Source organism: Lycium barbarum, chromosome 3 (genome assembly GCF_019175385.1).
Source record: "Lycium barbarum isolate Lr01 chromosome 3, ASM1917538v2, whole genome shotgun sequence".
In the NCBI taxonomy this organism is placed as follows: Eukaryota; Viridiplantae; Streptophyta; class Magnoliopsida; order Solanales; family Solanaceae; genus Lycium; species Lycium barbarum.
Window position 1 is genome coordinate 144867011 of NC_083339.1, and position 17886 is coordinate 144884896.

Genomic DNA, 17886 nt, shown 5'->3' on the forward strand with positions numbered 1-17886 from the left:
AATTCAGGTGTAAAAAGTATTCATTTTTTATATTACAATTTAAACAGCAATTAAATATTTAAAAAGTCTCATAAAATGGTCATCCCACGCCATTTAGGCAAATGTTGTTATACCATTTTGTTGATCCATATAAATGTTCCAAATATTTTGAGTTTTTGACCTCCAAACATTGCAATCGATGGCCCACGAGGTTGGCTAACAGCCCAGCACAGTCAACTTTATCAACCAAAAATAACTGAAGTACCATATGTCAAATTATTACATTTAAAAGGAAATTAGCAATTTGGTTCATTATTTTTCACTTGCCGTGTGATCTTTTCTTTCTCAGTCTCTTGTTAGGTTAACTGCAGGAAAAGAAAAAGGACACAATAGTGGATTTGAGCCTATGAGTTTACTATTTGAATTTTCATATTTTGATCACTGATTTGTCTTGTTAAACAATGTGCTAAGCTTTCTTCATTGTACTCATCCTTAAGCTTAATTGATACGTGACAATGGTAAATAATGTTCGTCTCATTTAGCTGTACTAGTACTGGTTTTACGATAAACGTCATTATATATTATATTTAAAACAACTCTTTCTGAATAGGTCCAACCAAAACCCAAGAAGAAACAAGGGCTGACAAGTTCGTTCTCGGACAGGTCCTTTGGGTTCAAACTTCAAATAAATATAGTCTTGTTAACAAAGAGCCTAAAGCAGAAACCAATTAAGGGACTTTTACATGATCACGTAGGCTGAGTAAAAACATTATCAGCAAATAGCCATTTACAAATTTGCGCATTAAAAATTCTGTAGTACAAATTTGTTGTATACTTCAGGGTAATACAATTCATATAGTTGTATACCCGGAAGGTATACAACGGTACGATTAGTTGAATCCAACTGTTGTTTACTACTATGTTAAGCTAGTAGCATATTATTTTATAGTGTGTAAGAAGCATATAGTAAAGAATTTCAACATTGAGTTACAGAGTCTCCTTCTCCGTTAATTGTTACATATAGATGGATGCTGTTGGTTCACATTTGAAACTACTGGCATGCTGTAAACCATATTCTACTTGTTCAGCATTGAAGTTAATTTGTTAGTATTATTTATCAAGTGATGATTTTACTTCTTCATATATACACAGTATATATTGTTGTAGAAGTGGTACTAGCTAAACCTATTGTAAGGGCACAGTTTAAAACATATAGGTAAACCTATTGTAAGGGAACATTTAAAAAATATATAATTTTTAAAAATTACTTAAAATTTAGCTAGTTTCGGATAACATCAAGACAATCTGTTGTTGTTTCTGCTTCTTCGTAAACCATATTCTACTATTTCCTCATTGAGATTAATTTGTTATTGTTTATTACTTTTGAGATGGGGAGTCAGACTACCGACTCGAAGCACTGAAGTTTGAATCTTCAAACTCGTGATTTTTAATTTCGATCTTGTATATTTGAATTTCCTTTTGAGATGGCTAAACTTTTAACACTTCAGTTATTCGTTAAAGAAGTAATTGCACGGTTTGTCATTCAAATGGACTAGTCTTTAATTTTTGTCCTTCAAAAATCAAACTTATGCCTAGCGGGCATAAGTTCTTTAGGCGGCGCTGACATAACTTGTGAATATTATGATGCATAACTTATTCCCCTCTAGGCGTAAGTTAGATTGTGAAAGACTAACCCATTTGAAGGGGAAAAAATGAAAGACCGGCACAAAATAGAGAAAAAAGTGCAAATGACCCTTCTTTAAATGGGGTCCTAAAGCGGTTACTTTGTGTACTTGATCCATTCATTTAAGACTTAGACCTGAAAGTTGAGCTTGAATGAGTTTGCGTGGTTTTTCCTTCAAAGGTGCGGTCTTTAATTTTTGCTCTTCTCTTAGAAAAGTGATTAAAAATATTCCGAGGTTCTGATTTCGAACCCCGCTCAATATTAATAATAATAAAAAAAAAAAAAATTCACAAGGCAAGACTTTCGCGAAACCTTTACTTTAAGGCCTAACATTTGCCCAAAATTAGGCTTATGCGGGCAAAGCTAGGCCTTAAGGCCTAATTTTGGCCAAAAGTTTGTTTTAAGGCAAGCCTCTGCCTTAAGGCCTAATTTTGGGCAAATGTTTGTCTTCAGGCAAACCTCTGCCTTAAGGCATAAGTTTTGCCCGAATATGCCTAATTTTGTTGCGAAACTCTGTCTTGCGATTTTTTTTTTTAATAAGCCTGGGTTTGCATCCAAAACCTCGGGGGCATTAAGCGAATGACAAAAATTAAATACCAACAATTTGAGGGCCAAAATTAAAGATCACCCTCCGAATATTGATAATCGTGCCAATTGCCCAATGATACTGACCTACTTATAACCCACCAAACGATTGGGGCTTTTAGGGTTTAGGCCTACACATTAATTTTCTATGGTTTGAAATTATTCTATTGACATGGTGCCCCACGTAGCACTTCAAAAGGTATTTACCATGATACCATTCCACCCCAACCCCCTTTCTATAAATTTTTGTTTGACAGATAAACTCTCAGCTTATGATTAGTTTATTTCACCTCACATTTAAACACATTAGTATTTGGCTGAAAACGACGAAATCTCCCTTGAAAAGAAAATATGCCATACAGTCGCATCATTTTTAAAGTAGATCTGCGTTCCAGTCATCAATTGATTGTTTGACAAAAGTGGATAATCCATTCAAACAATTTATTTCAATTTGTTTATGCACTTTGCTTTACATACTTTATTAGGTTCAAGTCTGTATCACACCCTTGAATCCTGTTGGAAAAATATTAGAGATACATTAAGAAGAACAAATAGCATAAAAATAAAGTATAGTAATACCAATAAAGATAAGACAAAGTTGAAATTGGAAAATTCGGTGCAAGGCACGCTATGAATGACGTTGTCTTGAGAGTAGATTTCCGTCGCTACCCCAGTGCAAATAGCGAAGTCACGTTCTACTTCCACGATATAATGAACCACTCAAGAATCTTCTAATGTACTCAATATTGAATTTTTAGTACTTAGTATTTCCCTGAATTTTAGCCTTGTTACAGAATTACCTTTTTATACTCGGAGTTCCGAGTGGTTCCTCAAAGCAATTTCATATCCAAGGTACGACATGAACTTGAGAAGCGAATCACATAGATAATTCACCACACATTCATACACAAAAGAAGGCTAATGAAATCGTCTAAAAGCTGGGAACTACTTTCGATTGAGATGGCGGAGAAAGGGTTTTCTGTACAGCACCTACTATTCGTATTATATACAAGGAAAAGGTATTTTCACATTTGCACTTTGTATAATACTACTGCAAGATCACCGGCTGCTATCCCTGACACTCGACTTCGAGGTCTCTTTGCAGAGGCATCTACTCCAGTTCAATTAGTTTCTGTCAATCTGATGAAATTGTTTGATATTAAAGGTGATCTTGTCCTTCATTTCATCATTTGACTATTGCATCCCTTGAAATGCTTTCTATGTTTCGATGGATGCCATCAAAGTCGCAATCTGCAGCTCAAACATAATAATAGCAATCACATTTACGCATAGACAACAAGTAAAGTATGCAACAACTCCAGTTGACTGAATCCAATAGATAGATGATGTCGAATTTACCTGTTCCTCCAATTCGGCTATCTTCTCATCCTTCATTTTCAGCGCCCTCGTCCTCTTCTCCCTAAAGTTAGATGTTAAAAGATAAAATGAGATATTACATGAAAGCAGCAGCATGGGATCTCCTGACAAGATTAGGAAGTATTTTAGCAGTTATGGATGGATGCACATGAAGTTGGCCTGAAGTAATCATCATCCATTACATGAACAATAATAACTCTTAAAAAAAATAAAAAAAATAAAAACTCTGCCCTTTGCTGAGTGCAACTTTTCCTAGTAAGAAACCACAATGCATTGAGTACATCAACTTTGCAAGAAAACCAAGCCAATCTTAAATTTTACACTAGCGGCATATTCTTTTCTCCTTGAACCAGATCTTTGAGAAGCAGTTATCACAAAAGCAACAAAAACAAGTTCATCGAACCAATACATATCTGAAAGAAGCAATTCTTGTAAAAAATTATTAAAAGCCTCCCGTCTAATGGCAAGAGATGATTTTTTTTAAAAGATAACAATCTATCTATACCTATGCAGGATTTGGAACATTGAGACAATATGATTATCTTTTGTGATAAGAAAGAAACACCCATTGTGTCATGGAGTTTATTTCTTGTTATGTTATATATGATGTGATGTTGCTAGTTTCATCTGCTAGTCAGAGAAATTGTGGTGAATGAATCCTTCTAACAATCATTATGAAGCAACATGCAAAAAGAAAGTTGATGTCATTTGGTACAAAAAGGCAGTTCTTGTAATCCACCTGCGCGGGAATTTTGACAATAATAGCACTTCTGTTGTGCGGGAATTTTGAAGATACTAGCATTTGTGCAGAAAACTAGTGAGAAAAATCCGTGTTGTGCACGGGCCCAATATGTATTTAAAAATTTATTTTTTTAAGCAGTGTAGACTTAATATTTAAACTTGTGATCTAACATAAGTTATATATTTATGCTGTAGTAAATCATCTCATCTCATTAAGGATAAAATGAAAAACTAATAATTATTACTTATTAAGAACAACAAAAATATAATCAATGCAAAATTGATTATGTGCATATATACAAGTCCATGTATTAGCTGCTTCTGAATAACACTTGAATCATAAGATTATGCCTGATATGCTCAAATACTTTTTATCATTCTTTCAGGTCCTAAAGGAAATTTTGCAAAATATTTTACTGCCTAAGTATCTTTTGTAAATATTCGGGACAAGGTGGGAGTGGCCTCGGTGGAAGACAAGATGCGAGAAGCGAGATTGAGATGGTTTGGGCATGTGAAGAGGAGAGACACGGATGCCCCAGTGCGGAGGTGTGAGAGGTTGGCCATGGATGGTTTCAGACGAGGTAGGGGTAGGCCAAAGAAGTATTGGGGAGAGGTAATTAGACACGACATGGCGCAGTTACAGCTTACCGAGGACATGACCTTAGATAGGAGGGTTTGGAGGACCCATATTAGGGTAGAAGGCTAGTAGATAGTCTCATTACCCTGCCTTATTAATAGTCGCATTATCGTAGTATAATTTCTTGTGCTCTAATTTATGCTATTATGCTATTATCTGTTATTTCCTGTGCTTTGATTATTCTATGTTATCTGTGTCGCTTGCGTTACTTCATTTCCATATCGCTTTGAATCTCTTAGCCGTATCTGACCTCTTTTTATGTTTTTATTGAGTCGAGGGTCTCTCGGAAACAGCCATCCTACCTTGGTAGGAGTAAGGTCTGCGTACACTCTACCCTCCCCAGACCCCACGTTGTGGGATTTCACTGGGTTGTTGTTGTTGTTGTTGTTGTTGTATATGTGCAGAAGCTGTGTAGCTGCCATATGAGAATGACGTGTGTAAAATGTTGAATGAGGCCCACTTTGCTATTAGCATTATGCATGTCTGGCAGAACTCCCTATTAACAAGTGCAAGAATGGGTCCCAGTTTCGCAAACACTACATCTGTTAGAGATACACCCAATACAGCAGGAAGTACAATAAGTTTAAAGCACAAAAATAAGTAAAATACCAGAAATGCCCTTGTGACCAAGCAGGCATGTCAACGGAGTGCAGCCTGCTTCAGCTGCCACTCCATGGCTTCTTATATAGGAGAATAAAAGAGCAAACATTTGAAGAAAAGCAGGTTGGTGGGATGAAAGAGTTCTGACAGATATATTGGCTACCATTGCCTCAGAAGATGACACAGACAACCAAGGAAAGATAATACCTTTCTTCAATTTCCAATATCTTGGCTTCCCATATCTCCTTGTTGCTCGTAAGATTGTCATTGATCTAGAGGGTTCAACACCTCAGGTTCAAAATCAGCAAGAATCAAATGGTTTAAAAAAGAGATGTGGACTAAATGATGCTAAACTGGTAACAGCATCAATAATGATTAATAGACTTCAACAGAACTCACATCATCAAGAAATTTCTTCTCTTCAATGCATTTGTCCAAACGAAGTTTAAACTTCATTAACCTTGGATTCTGGCATAGAGCTTTCTCAACAGCTTCCTTAGTTTCCCTTTCAATTTCTTCTTCAACCACTTGCAATAAGGACTCAAAGTACTATGATCAAAGCAGAAGCTATTAATACGGTAAATAGAACGTAATTATTCTAAACTATTAATCAATATCATTAGATTCAAATGAGAAACCAGTCTAGAAAGCATTCGTGACATTCAATCAACAAATAAAGGAAAACTTATACTATAGTTAAAAAGTAAGAAGGTTAACCATTTTTTGGTCCTCCAGTTGCGAAGTCAGGAGCTCATTGTACTCGTTCACAATCTGTCAGTAAAAAATTTGAAGATTACCAATGATTCCCAAATCAAGTGGCAGAATGACCAAAGCAATCAAAAGATTAAGCATTTGACTAGACGAAAAAGAGTAAACAAGAGAATAAATATAAATGAAGAGAGAAACGTACAGCTTCAACTTTGCTGTTTAAAATAGTCTCACTGAATCCAGGATCTGTACCACATTCGCAGCTGCAGCAGCCATCATTATCATGATTACAATGGTGGTTGAGCTCAACCAGCTTCCCATCAGTTTTAGACTGAATCAAACGGTGAACATAATTATCCCCTGCGTAGTCCCAGACACGCCGTGTTTCCAATTCAAGTGCATAGCAATGTTGTGTCTCCTTCCAGTGCCTTGTAGCATGAGCTCCTTTGTATCTATAACAAAATCAACATGATGATAGATCTTCAAAATTAGAGAATCATTTACACCCCTCAACATTAACCCCCCCCCCCCCCCCTCTCACCCAAAAAAAAAACCCCCACCCCCAACCCCAGATGTGTAAATAGATTTTTTCTAGTTTGATTGCTATTTGATAAAACTACTGATACGAGTATATTATTTAATTCTATATTCTTTTATTCCGCTCATTTTTTTCATTATTCAATGTAATTAATTTATATTCTTGATAACTATTTTCATTTTCTTCATTTTGAAAATGAGATATGTTTACTATACAGGTGAGACAATAACAAAGATTTAGGAAAGAGAAAAACATCATGATATTTAAAACTAAAAAGAAGACAGAGAAATGTTGATAATATAGAGGGTACATTAAAAACCCCAATTAAGATATAAGGGAGAAATTTCTATTGTTTAAACTTGGAGGAGTTTGACTCTTGAAGCAAAGTTGGGGGAGTAAATGATTTTCACCCTCAAAATTATTTTGGTATAAGAAGATCAATCCTCAAATAGAATTTGGTCAGATAACAAGAAGATAGTATTATTACCTTCCACACCCAACAAAACCACAAATAACACACATCCATAGATTGTCTGGTGATTGACAGATAGAACATGTTGAGTTTCCAGGCTGCTGCTGGCAATATCGGCATACCTGAGTGAATGCATATAAGTTGAGTCAGCTAATTTCTATTAATTTTTTTTGATGAAGTAATTGTTATCATTAGCATCAGGCATCAAGAAGATGCAAATTACAAGTAAAGTTAGAGCTACCTAGTAGCTTCAAAAAGCAAAAATCACCTTGTTAGCTTTCTACAGTCAGAACAACTATCTTAAATACAGTGAGCTAACAAAGTCCAAAAAGTTTTCATGTGAATCTACAGGGGAGACATTTGCCCAACTAAATAAATACAAAAGACAGTTTGCTTTCAAGGTTGGTGTTGGGGTTGATAATCCATCAAAGCATCTTCTATTCCTCTCCTTCCATATGCTCCAAAAAATTGCAGCAGGTATCATTCTCCAAATGTTCTTGATGGTGTTATCAACCCTCCAGCTGCTCCAGCACTCGATAGCATTCTTGATGGTGCGAGGCATAACCCAACTGATTCCAAAAAGTGAACAGAACATGTTCCAAAAATATAATGTAAATCTACAATGCAGAAACAGATGGTTGTTGGTTTCTGCCTTCCCGTGACACATGTAACATCTATTAGCCACATGAATTCCCCTTTTCATAAGGTAGTCCAGGGTCAAGCATGCCTCATAAAGAGCAGTCCAGCTAAAACAGATGACCCTGGGGGGCAGTTTGGTTTTCCAGATTAGTTTCCAAGGCCAGAAATCAATAATTCCATTTTGTTCCATAATCATTTTATATCCTTGTGCTCACTGCTATTACCTTCCCAGAGGAAATTCCTTCTTATTCTATCCAACTGTTCCAGCACTTTTGTTAGCATTGGGTATAGTGACATGTAGTAAGTGGGAATGCTATCCAGGACACTACTGATTAGAGTGAGTCTTCCTCCCATGGAGAGGTATTGCATTTGCCAGGAAGCTAACCTCTTCTCAAATTTTTCCACCACTCCATCCCATATAGCAGTAGACTTGTATTTTGCACCCAATGGGAGGCCCAAATATGTGGTAGGAAATGTGCCAGTGCTGCAGCCCAGAATTCCTGCTAACTCCTCTAGGTTTAGCACATCATTGACTGGATAAATCACACTTTTGTGCATGTTAATATGCAGACCTGAAAGAGCTTCAAAAATAAGAAGGGTTAGATTTAAATAGAGCACCTGATCTCTGTCTGCACCACAGAAGATCAGTGTGTCATCGGCATACAATAGGTGGGAGATGTTGATTGTGTCCCCGACACCCACATCAAAGCCTCTGATCCATTGCATACGCTTTGCTGTGTCTAGTAGTCTGCTTAGTCCTTCCATAGCAAGAATGAAAAGGAAGGGAGAGAGAGGATCTCCCTGCCTTAAGCCTCTTTGAGGGGAGAAAAAACCAACCGGGCTTCTGTTGACTAGGATAGAGTACTTCACTGTTGAGATGTTAAAATTGATCCATTTGCTGCCAAACCCCATTTGCCTTAGAACTGAGATGAGGTATGACCAATTTAGTTGGTCAAATGCTTTCTCCAAATCCAGTTTACAAAGAATTCCTGCTCCTCCCTTCTTCAGCTTCCAATCCAAAACTTCATTAGCTATCATTGATGCATCAGTGATCTGTCTGTCTTTTATGAAGGCATTCTGTTGATTTGACACTAGCTTTCCCATCACTGATTTGAGCCTTTCAGCCAAAATTTAGGCTACTATTTTGTATATGCTTCCAATAAGACTAATTGACCTATAGTCTTTGAGTTCCATGGCACCTTTCTTCTTAGGGATGAGAGCAATGAAAGAGGCATTGGATGACCTCACCATCCAACAATGTTGATGATAATGTGAAAGGGCCCCCATGATATCCTCTTTAATGAACTCCCATGCCTTTTGATAGAAGGCCATTGTGTATCCATCCGGGCCAGGTGCCTTGTCTGGTGCAGATGCCTTAATAGCAGCTAGAACCTCTTCTTCTTCAAATATTGCCTCCAAGCTGAGATTCTCCTCCTCTGTTGGCTATTCCTTCAAAGTTTGCAGAAGGTCTCCAATTCTCTTGCTCAGAGTAAAGCCCCTCATAGAAGTCCAGTATCTCTCTTTTAATCTGCTCTTTGTCCTCAATAATTACATCTTCCACTTGTAGTTTGTCAATGGAATTGGATCTTCGGTGAGAGTTTGCTACTTTCTGGAAATACTTGGTATTCTTATCCCCCTCCTTAAGCCAGAGGCATCTAGATTTTTGTCTCCAAGAGACCTCTTCTGCACTTGCTATTTGCTGTAGCTCAACTTTTAGGTTCGCCATTTGAATGATCTCTTGTTGAGTGAGATTCCTCCTTTCCTGGTCCTGTTCAAGTGCTAAAAGCTCTGCCAAGGCTTTAGACCTTTTGGTCTCTATCTTCCCATATTCCTCTCTGTTCCAAGTTGTTATGTCTTTCTTCAGATTTTTTAGCTTTTGCAAGAGAATGTAATCTGCGCTGCCAGTGAAAGAATAACTCTGCCACCATCCTTTTAGTTTCTCCATGAACCCTTCTGATTGTAGCCACATATTTTCAAATTTAAAATAGGAGGGGCTAGCATCCCAGTCCCCACTTTCCAGCATGATGGGCTTATGATCAGAAATTACTCTAGGATATGCTAACTGTTTCACTGTCTTGAAGGATTCATCCCATTCAGGGGAGATGAGGAATCTGTCGATTCTAGAGGCTTGAGAACAATTTTCACCTCTTGACCAGGTATAACTTGCACCATGAAGAGGCAAGTCTATCAAGCACAAATCCTGGATTGTTTCTGAGAAGGTTATCATGCCCTTAGACCTCCTTGTGCAATTAAGTTTTTCACCCTCGAATCTACAGACATTAAAGTCTCCTCCGAGCACCCAGTGCCCATCCCATAGCCCTCTGACTCCTGCAATTTCGTTCCACATTTCTTCCCTTTCTAGGTTTGTATGAGGCCCGTAAATACCTGTGAAACACCATCTAAAATCTTCTTGTGTGCTTTCAAGCATACAAGAAATGGAGTAGATGCTTTGCAAGTTCCCCACATTGTTCCATAGCCTCTTGTCCCAGACTACAATGATCCCACCCCTACTGCCACTCGCTTTTAATTCAGCCCAATCAGCCCATCTGTTGCCCCATAATTGATACACATCACCGTCTGGCCAATCTTGAATTTTAGTTTCTTGCAAACACATGACGTCGACCTTCCATTTTCGAATCAAGTAGTTTATTGTATTCCTTTTCCTTCTGTCATTCGCCCCCTGCACATTCCAACTCAAAATTTTGAGTTTCATCCAGAACTAGAGTGATAGGACCTGCCCCGTTCCCGGTAAATGTTGATCTTTTTATCATAATTGACCCCACTGATTAGCCTTTTCTTTTCCCCTTCCCCCTTTGGTTTCTTCTCTTTCCCAGTCTTGGGAGAATGTACTTGATGCTTGAGTTGTTCCTTTCTTCTTTGCTCCATTCTCAAAATAATGCCCAACAGTTCATGCTCAAATCCCTGAAAATTGACACCAAAAATTTTGCATGCCTTCCCCATTATGATCTTTGTCCATGTCGAGGTTTCAATCACCGTTGGTTTGTCTATCCTGTGCATGCTCGACTCTCCTACATGCCAAGTTAGTGGGAGAGCATCACTCACTGTATGAGAGGAGAAGTCCGAGTCTGAGTTGTTTACCCGGGTCAGAATCTTGTGTGATGATGGCTGTTGAAACAGACGAGGAGTGAAATCCTTTGGGTCTTCTTCGTTATCAGCATCGAAGGAGTAATCTCCTGTGATTGGATCTGGTAAGAAGTCCTGAGTTTGTGAAGGAGCTGGATTCTCTTGATTATCGATTGAGTCGGTGCAGGACTCAATAGATAATAAGTCGTATCTATTAAAGTTTGCCTCAGCAATTGGGCCTTTAACCTGCCAGATCAGTTTCTCTTTCATCAATTTAATTTCTTTCCCAAGATAACCTAGCCAGAAGGAATTTTCATCTGGCAAATAGGTGCTATATGTGTTTGAAGGTAGCAGAATCACACAACCACCTTTTCATACATTGTCCAGTGGCAACAGAGTTATGGAATATGTTTATTACAATTTTTGGACTCAATTGGATCATGCCACAGAGTATCAGGGATGTCTTTGAAAGCTGGAGTTACTGGAAAGTTGATAGCACCATCAAGAGAATCTGGAAGATGATACCTGCTGCTATTTTTTGGAGCATCTGGAATGAAAGGAATAGGAGATGCTTTGATGGAATATCAACTTCATTCCAATCCTTAAAAGCTAAATGCCTTATGTTTTTGTATAGTTGGGTTTACTTGTCCCCAATAGATTCCCCTGTTACCTTTATGAACTTTATCAACTCCTTAGCTCTTAACTAGACATGTACTGGAGATGATAAGTTCCTTTTGCTACTCTACTTCTGTAACTACTATGCATCTACTTGATGCCAGCAATGAAATTACTTACTTTATCAAAAAAAAAAATTAATTTCTTTCACTTGGGCCTTTTTCTTTTTTGGGCCCTTCTTATAAAAATTAAAATTAGGAGCCTGGCCCAAATTTTGTGGTTTAACCTGCCGTGTATTGACCAAAGGAAAAGAAGCAGAGTTGCAATTTGAATTAAAGTAATTTTGCTGCCTAATCACATGCGCTTGCTTTGTGTCAGTAGCAATTTTCGATGCACCTTCTTCTTCCTTCGACTTCTTCTTTTCCAGTTCGCCGGAGCCTTTATTTCCGGCTGGCTAATTTCTATTAATACTTCAGGTGAAATACATATTTCGACTAATACTTCAGAAAATCTATGGATGTGTGTTATTTTGTGAGGTAATTAAAGACCTATGACAAGCATCTAAGGCACTACCTCAAGTTATAAGCAGTTATTCAACCAGAACAATGGATGTTAGAAGCAAACATTACTAAAGACATGGTAATCTAACAACAGGGTAATGCAAACATTACTAACGACATGGTAAACAATATCAATAACAACATGATATTCACTTACAGGTTGGAACATTGAGAAGGCAAGCACATAAAAACTGTATAAGTTATGGTCCATGGCAATTGCATGAATATGAATACTAGGGAATCAAGATTAATTCAGTTTTCCAGACCATGTCCAAGTTTTTTTGAGAATTTTGAAAAAAAAATAAAAAAAAAATCTTAGACATGTCTAAGTTGAAGCTCAAACATATGGTGGGAAAATAAAAGTATGGTATTACTTACGGGGCATGAAGAATCCGTCCATTTTGAAATACATGAACAATGAAAAGAATGATTACAAATGGTTGTGAGAATTCCACTTGTATCCTGGTCCAGTCTCTCTGCAAATTGCACAGGAATTAAGATACACGTGAGAGAAAACTCGTATATTTCCCAGCTAAACATTGGAAAGCTCTGGCTGCACATCCTCATACGTACCAATCTATTTTACAAGGTTAAACTCAAAACAGTAATAACAAGGACTTCTACAATATTTTGAATTCCTGTATGCCAAACGAAGACATACTGATTAATTAACATTTTCATTCATTAAATGAGATATAGGAGTTTGAAGTATATGAGAGTTAAGTCGCACTGCTGATGAGTTAGCTTCATGTTAAGCCATCATGCATTCTTCCATGGGAGGTGTCCTATGATGTTCCTACCACTTGTTTTATTGAGTCAAATCACAATGTAAATTTAACTCTAAAATCACTCCAAGTATTGAGTTTGTACTTTGTATTGAGTTTTGAGCAGCTGTTGTCAAATTTAATTAAGTTTATGTTATACTTGCACCATACTGGATATTAGTTATAACCATGAGATGGAACAAGTAGACTCCCTCCGTCCCACTTTATATGAGGGTGTTTGACTGGGCACGAAGTTTAAGAAAGAAAGAAATACTTTTAAATCTTGTGGTCTAAAATAAGCCAAAGAAATATTTGTGGCTAGAAATCATTTCAAGGGTAAAATGGGAGTTTTAGAGTTAAATTGTTGCTAAATATAGTAAGGTGTCATTCTTTTTGGGATTGACTATAAAAGGAAAGAGTATCATATAAATTGGGATGGAGGGAGTAATAATTAGTTTAATATGACATTGAGTTAAATTTGAGTTGGTTCACTTGCGGGACAAGCCCACAGGATGTTGGTCATGGCCCCTAGTTTGGGTTGTGACAAAGGTGTTAAAAAGAGAAATGGGAGACAGAGAAATGGAGAGAGAGAAAAGAGACAGAAAGAAGGAGAGACAAAAAGAAAGAAAAGCGACAAAAAGAGAGAGAAAGAAAGAATAAAGAAGGAGATTTCAATACCAAATCAATTGATCTGCATTAGTCCAGTTTTCCAAATAAGTAAATGGTGTCATTTCTAAGAAAGACAGTTCCAAACAAATTAGAACTCTTAAACCATTCCTCATTGATACTAGTCCTTGCTCTAGTGGAGAACTCAAGGATGACCTAGTATTAGAACTCTTAAAACCTACTAGATGTCTAGATATCTATATTTGACAAAAAGATAAAAGGGGGGCAGCCCGGTGCACAAAGCATCCCAGGTTAGCAGGGTCCGGGGGGAATGGCCGCACCCCAAGGGGTGTGATGTCAACAGCCTACCCTAATGCAAGCCTTTGTGGCTGCTTCCACGGCTCGAACTCGTGACCTATAGGTCACACGGAGACGACTTTACCGTTGCTCCAAGGCAACTAAACAACAAAGTTTATCCCTATGATCATACTCTCCAGCTATATGATAAAGAAAGCTCAAATGATATTCTCATGGCCTAAATCACCACATGCTTTAATTGATAGCAAATGATAAACTTTTAAGTTTAGATGCTAAATGAAAGATACAATCATTTTGGAGGAAAGTGAATGAATGAAGTTGGAGATTTCTAACATTTTGGAGTGAGTCTCACTTCAGATGTGCTCAATGGTTGAATAAGTAAGCTCCAAAATGATGTCATTTCCAAAATAGAATTAAGCATTTGAATTGTTACCTTCTAAAAAAAAAAAAAAAAAAAAAGGAATTAAGCATTTGAAACTAGATTAGGAAAAATACCAAGACAAACAGGACAAAACGGTTGCTCTGTCGAGCTTGCAGGTATGGACTGCGTGTGTTCAATTGAACCGGTGTAATGAACATCAGCAGCAAAAAAGACATTGCACGTCTCTTCCTGCAAGCAAAGAAACAATAAACAAGAAAGTATGAAAAGAACCTGGAAATTGATGTTATGAGATACCTAATATGATGCCAAAGCAGGAGAGAACTATTGAGCAACCATACCTCAAGAGATGAAAATCTTCTACCATTAAAATGCTTGTGAAAAGTATCTGCAGCTTTCTGCTCATCAAACCTAATCAATATACTGTAACAATCTTCCATTCCATCATTCCTAGAGGAGTACACACAAGATACCAAAGTTCAGAAGGAATCACAGACAACCAGTTAATAAGGATCTAATAAATTCTAGGAGAGAGTACCTGACAATTCGCATTTCCAACATATGTTGAACAAATGAACCACAAAACTGACAAAAATCTGCATATGTCATGTGATTCGGAACCTTAAGCACACAGAGGAGAGGCTTTCTTTCCACCTAGAGACAATAGCAATGGCACTAAGTAAGTTGTTGGACTTTGTTTCTAAAGGATCAACTGGGATGGTGAGGATTCAAATAGTCAATCCCAGGGCGTTTTATTGTTGTATTCGCAGATATTGACCTTTAGTTAATTACAAAATTTAGACCTATTATTGATCTACAGTTCCAAAACAAAAAAGATCAAAATGAAGTATACTAGGGGCAACAAGAACATCAAAGTTCAAAAGCAACTAGAATTTGACTGTATGACAGTTGCATACAGATCAAGCAGTTATCAGGTGAATTTACACATGTACAGTCAAAATGTTGCTGAATTCGAGCCTTAGAGCAATAAAAGCAAATTCCTATTAATCAAACCAAAGCTATATCTCTAGCCAGAATTAAGTTTATCTGATTCTTTAATGTTCTCTTACTAACATGTCCAAGCGCAGCAATCAAACAAGTCTCTCGTAATTCATGTTGGTTTGGAAGTTTAGAATTATCAACAGAATTGTCAATTTCATATGGCCTCTACAACCTTCCCCAGATTTTCAGAATCTTCACCACAACATACATAGTAGAAGAATTTTAAGCAAAACTGCAGTCATATGCCACAGAATTACATGTAATTCTCACATATACTAGGAAACATAAGTAGTTACAATGCAAAATCCAAGCAAAGAGTTTTTCATAATTCACTCATCGGTCAGCAATTGGATCTCCTTTACCGGATATTAAGGTTCTTTCAACTTTTCCCTGTCACTAATCAAGATTGTCCGATTAACCCACTAAAAATCAATCAGTTCATTACCACCTAAAGCTCCAAACAATAACAACACTCAACGTGAACTAGTTAGGTTATATCCATTCTACTTCATTTGAACCAGTTTGATTCGACTACTAGGGATTTTCTAAATTTCAGAGATATCCTTATACTGTCATACAATGTCTAACAAACTAAAAATACTACCATCAAAAAGACATCGACCAACCTTAATTCCAATTCCCAACTAATTGTATCGCCTATACAGAAACTCTGCTCACAATATGTTCTATCCTTCCCAAGTCCACATGGATTGCAAATATTGCAGGTGTCATGAGATAACCTCCCTCTAGGTGACACGAATAAGTAAAGAAACTTTACATATAAATAAAGCCTCCAACCTTCTAAACCCAACTTAGCAAATTGCACTTTATTTAGAGCAATTGTTATTACTTCTAAAAAAAAATAAAAAATTAGAGCGATTGTTATTGCCAAATACAAAACTTCACTTTGAGAGATGCCGGACCCAAACCGAATTGCCTAATAATAGGAGTCAGAATTATAGGTAGATTAACTTGGTATATGCATATTCAAGGCATAGAAGAGAGTAAATTAAACCCCAGGGGTTTTATCCGACCATGAAAGGAATTTTCTTTGTTAGCATAATATTATTATCAGATCAAGCGCGAAAGACAATTAATACAATCAACTATTGCATCAACCAGAAACTAGTCAGGGATATGAATGTATATATCCTTTCTAATTTTTCGGGCCTATATCATTCCAATACTTAACTAAGTTTCAACGAAACAAATCAAACAAACACAAATATAATAGTCCTGCAGTGTAATCCAATTATAACAAAACAAATGAGTGTAATCCAATAATAAGAAGCTCGACACATACAGGTAAGAGAGAAGAAAGATCGTTGGAGAAGAGATGCATGACGCCCCTGGTTTCTTCGATACGAGGGTTTCCAGATGAAAAATGAAAAACCTGTGTCATGTTGTTACACATCGACCTACTACCTGAATCCATGGCGCAATAGATAATTTTCTCTATTCTGTGAGAAATCAATTTTGAGGTGTCAATGAATACTATAAACGATTTGTCATGAATAATCCTTTACAGAACAGGAAATCAAAAATACCTAATGAAGGTCTCGTTCTGGGTTCTCTTTTTCTCGATTCAAGCGAGATGAAGAAGAAACAGAGTTCCTAGCTTTGGTGATTAGAGTTCAGAGACCTTTGAAGATCAGACTTGAGACTTTCCTTTCTCTCTTCCAACACCGTTTTTCATTAACGTATGATACACTATGTATTATATTGTACGGAAAAAGGGCCAAAAAATGGACCTAAAGTATTCGAAATTTATTATATTTAATTATTTATTACCCTTGGTTAATAGGTTCGCCTATTTATGCTCATGTCGAGGGCGTATTTGGACGTACACGCATACTATTATTGTTTTCAGATCAATTGTCCTCCATCTTGAGTAGTACATTAACTTGGGAGAGAGGATAAAAATTGCGTAAAAGATGCAAAAGAATCATTGTTCATTCTCATTATATCCTTTGACAAAACATGCATGTGAACTAATTAATAATCTATGCCACTACTTTCTTTTTACGGAGCCGTTTGAACATGATTTGAAAGTATGATTTGAAATCATGAGATTAAATCATATTTGGACATGCAATTTGAATTTCTTAATTTATATTTTTTCCTATAGACATAAAAATCCTGTAAGTTGTGAAAACTATCAAAATTTTCCCAATTCTTATACAATCTTACAAATGAGCAAGTCATAGTTCATAAAAAAAATTAATAAACTACTAGAAGTCTTTCTAAAAAATACAACATCAATTGATCAAACTTTACTTCAATAAAAAGGAAAGTTTAACATGTATAGTAAAGTAACTACTCTTTATAATCCTCTCACATGGTACGAACATAAATAAATGTTAATAGAAGTTAATGAGATTGGTAAATGATTGGTGAGAGTAATTTTTAAAAATATCTATTTTACAAAATATAAACTTATGAGTCAAGTTTTACATTTAAAAATTTTGAAATTATGATTTAAAATTTCAAATCGTGCATTTTTGAATGATTTGAGATTTTATCTGAAATCGCACGTTCAAATACTAATTTCATCTCATCACTTGAAATCATAACAGATCATGACGCATGTCTCAAAGC

General features: G+C 36.6%; 1 protein-coding gene across 3 annotated transcripts; it reads right to left on the minus strand.

Annotated features, from left to right (window-relative positions):
- Nucleotides 1–3108: 3108 nt before the first annotated feature.
- Nucleotides 3109–17019, minus strand: LOC132633320 (BRAP2 RING ZnF UBP domain-containing protein 2). Of its 3 annotated transcripts, none has more exons than XM_060349646.1 (13): nt 16836–17016; nt 16592–16713; nt 14825–14940; nt 14628–14736; nt 14403–14517; nt 12598–12695; nt 7337–7443; nt 6514–6763; nt 6321–6374; nt 6003–6152; nt 5811–5875; nt 3608–3668; nt 3109–3499 (listed from the first exon to the last, which is right to left on the minus strand). In XM_060349646.1, exons 2-13 carry the CDS (start codon nt 16700–16702, stop codon nt 3467–3469), a joined length of 1269 nt encoding a protein of 422 aa, XP_060205629.1. In that variant the 5' UTR covers nt 16703–16713; nt 16836–17016; the 3' UTR covers nt 3109–3466. The 3 variants fall into 3 exon arrangements, 2 of the variants coding, with proteins under 2 accessions (XP_060205629.1, XP_060205628.1); XM_060349645.1 differs by having other exon boundaries at nt 16592–16748; nt 16836–17015; XR_009579625.1 differs by having other exon boundaries at nt 3484–3499; nt 5811–5891; nt 16592–16748; nt 16836–17019.
- Between the last annotated feature and the right edge of the window lie 867 nt (nt 17020–17886).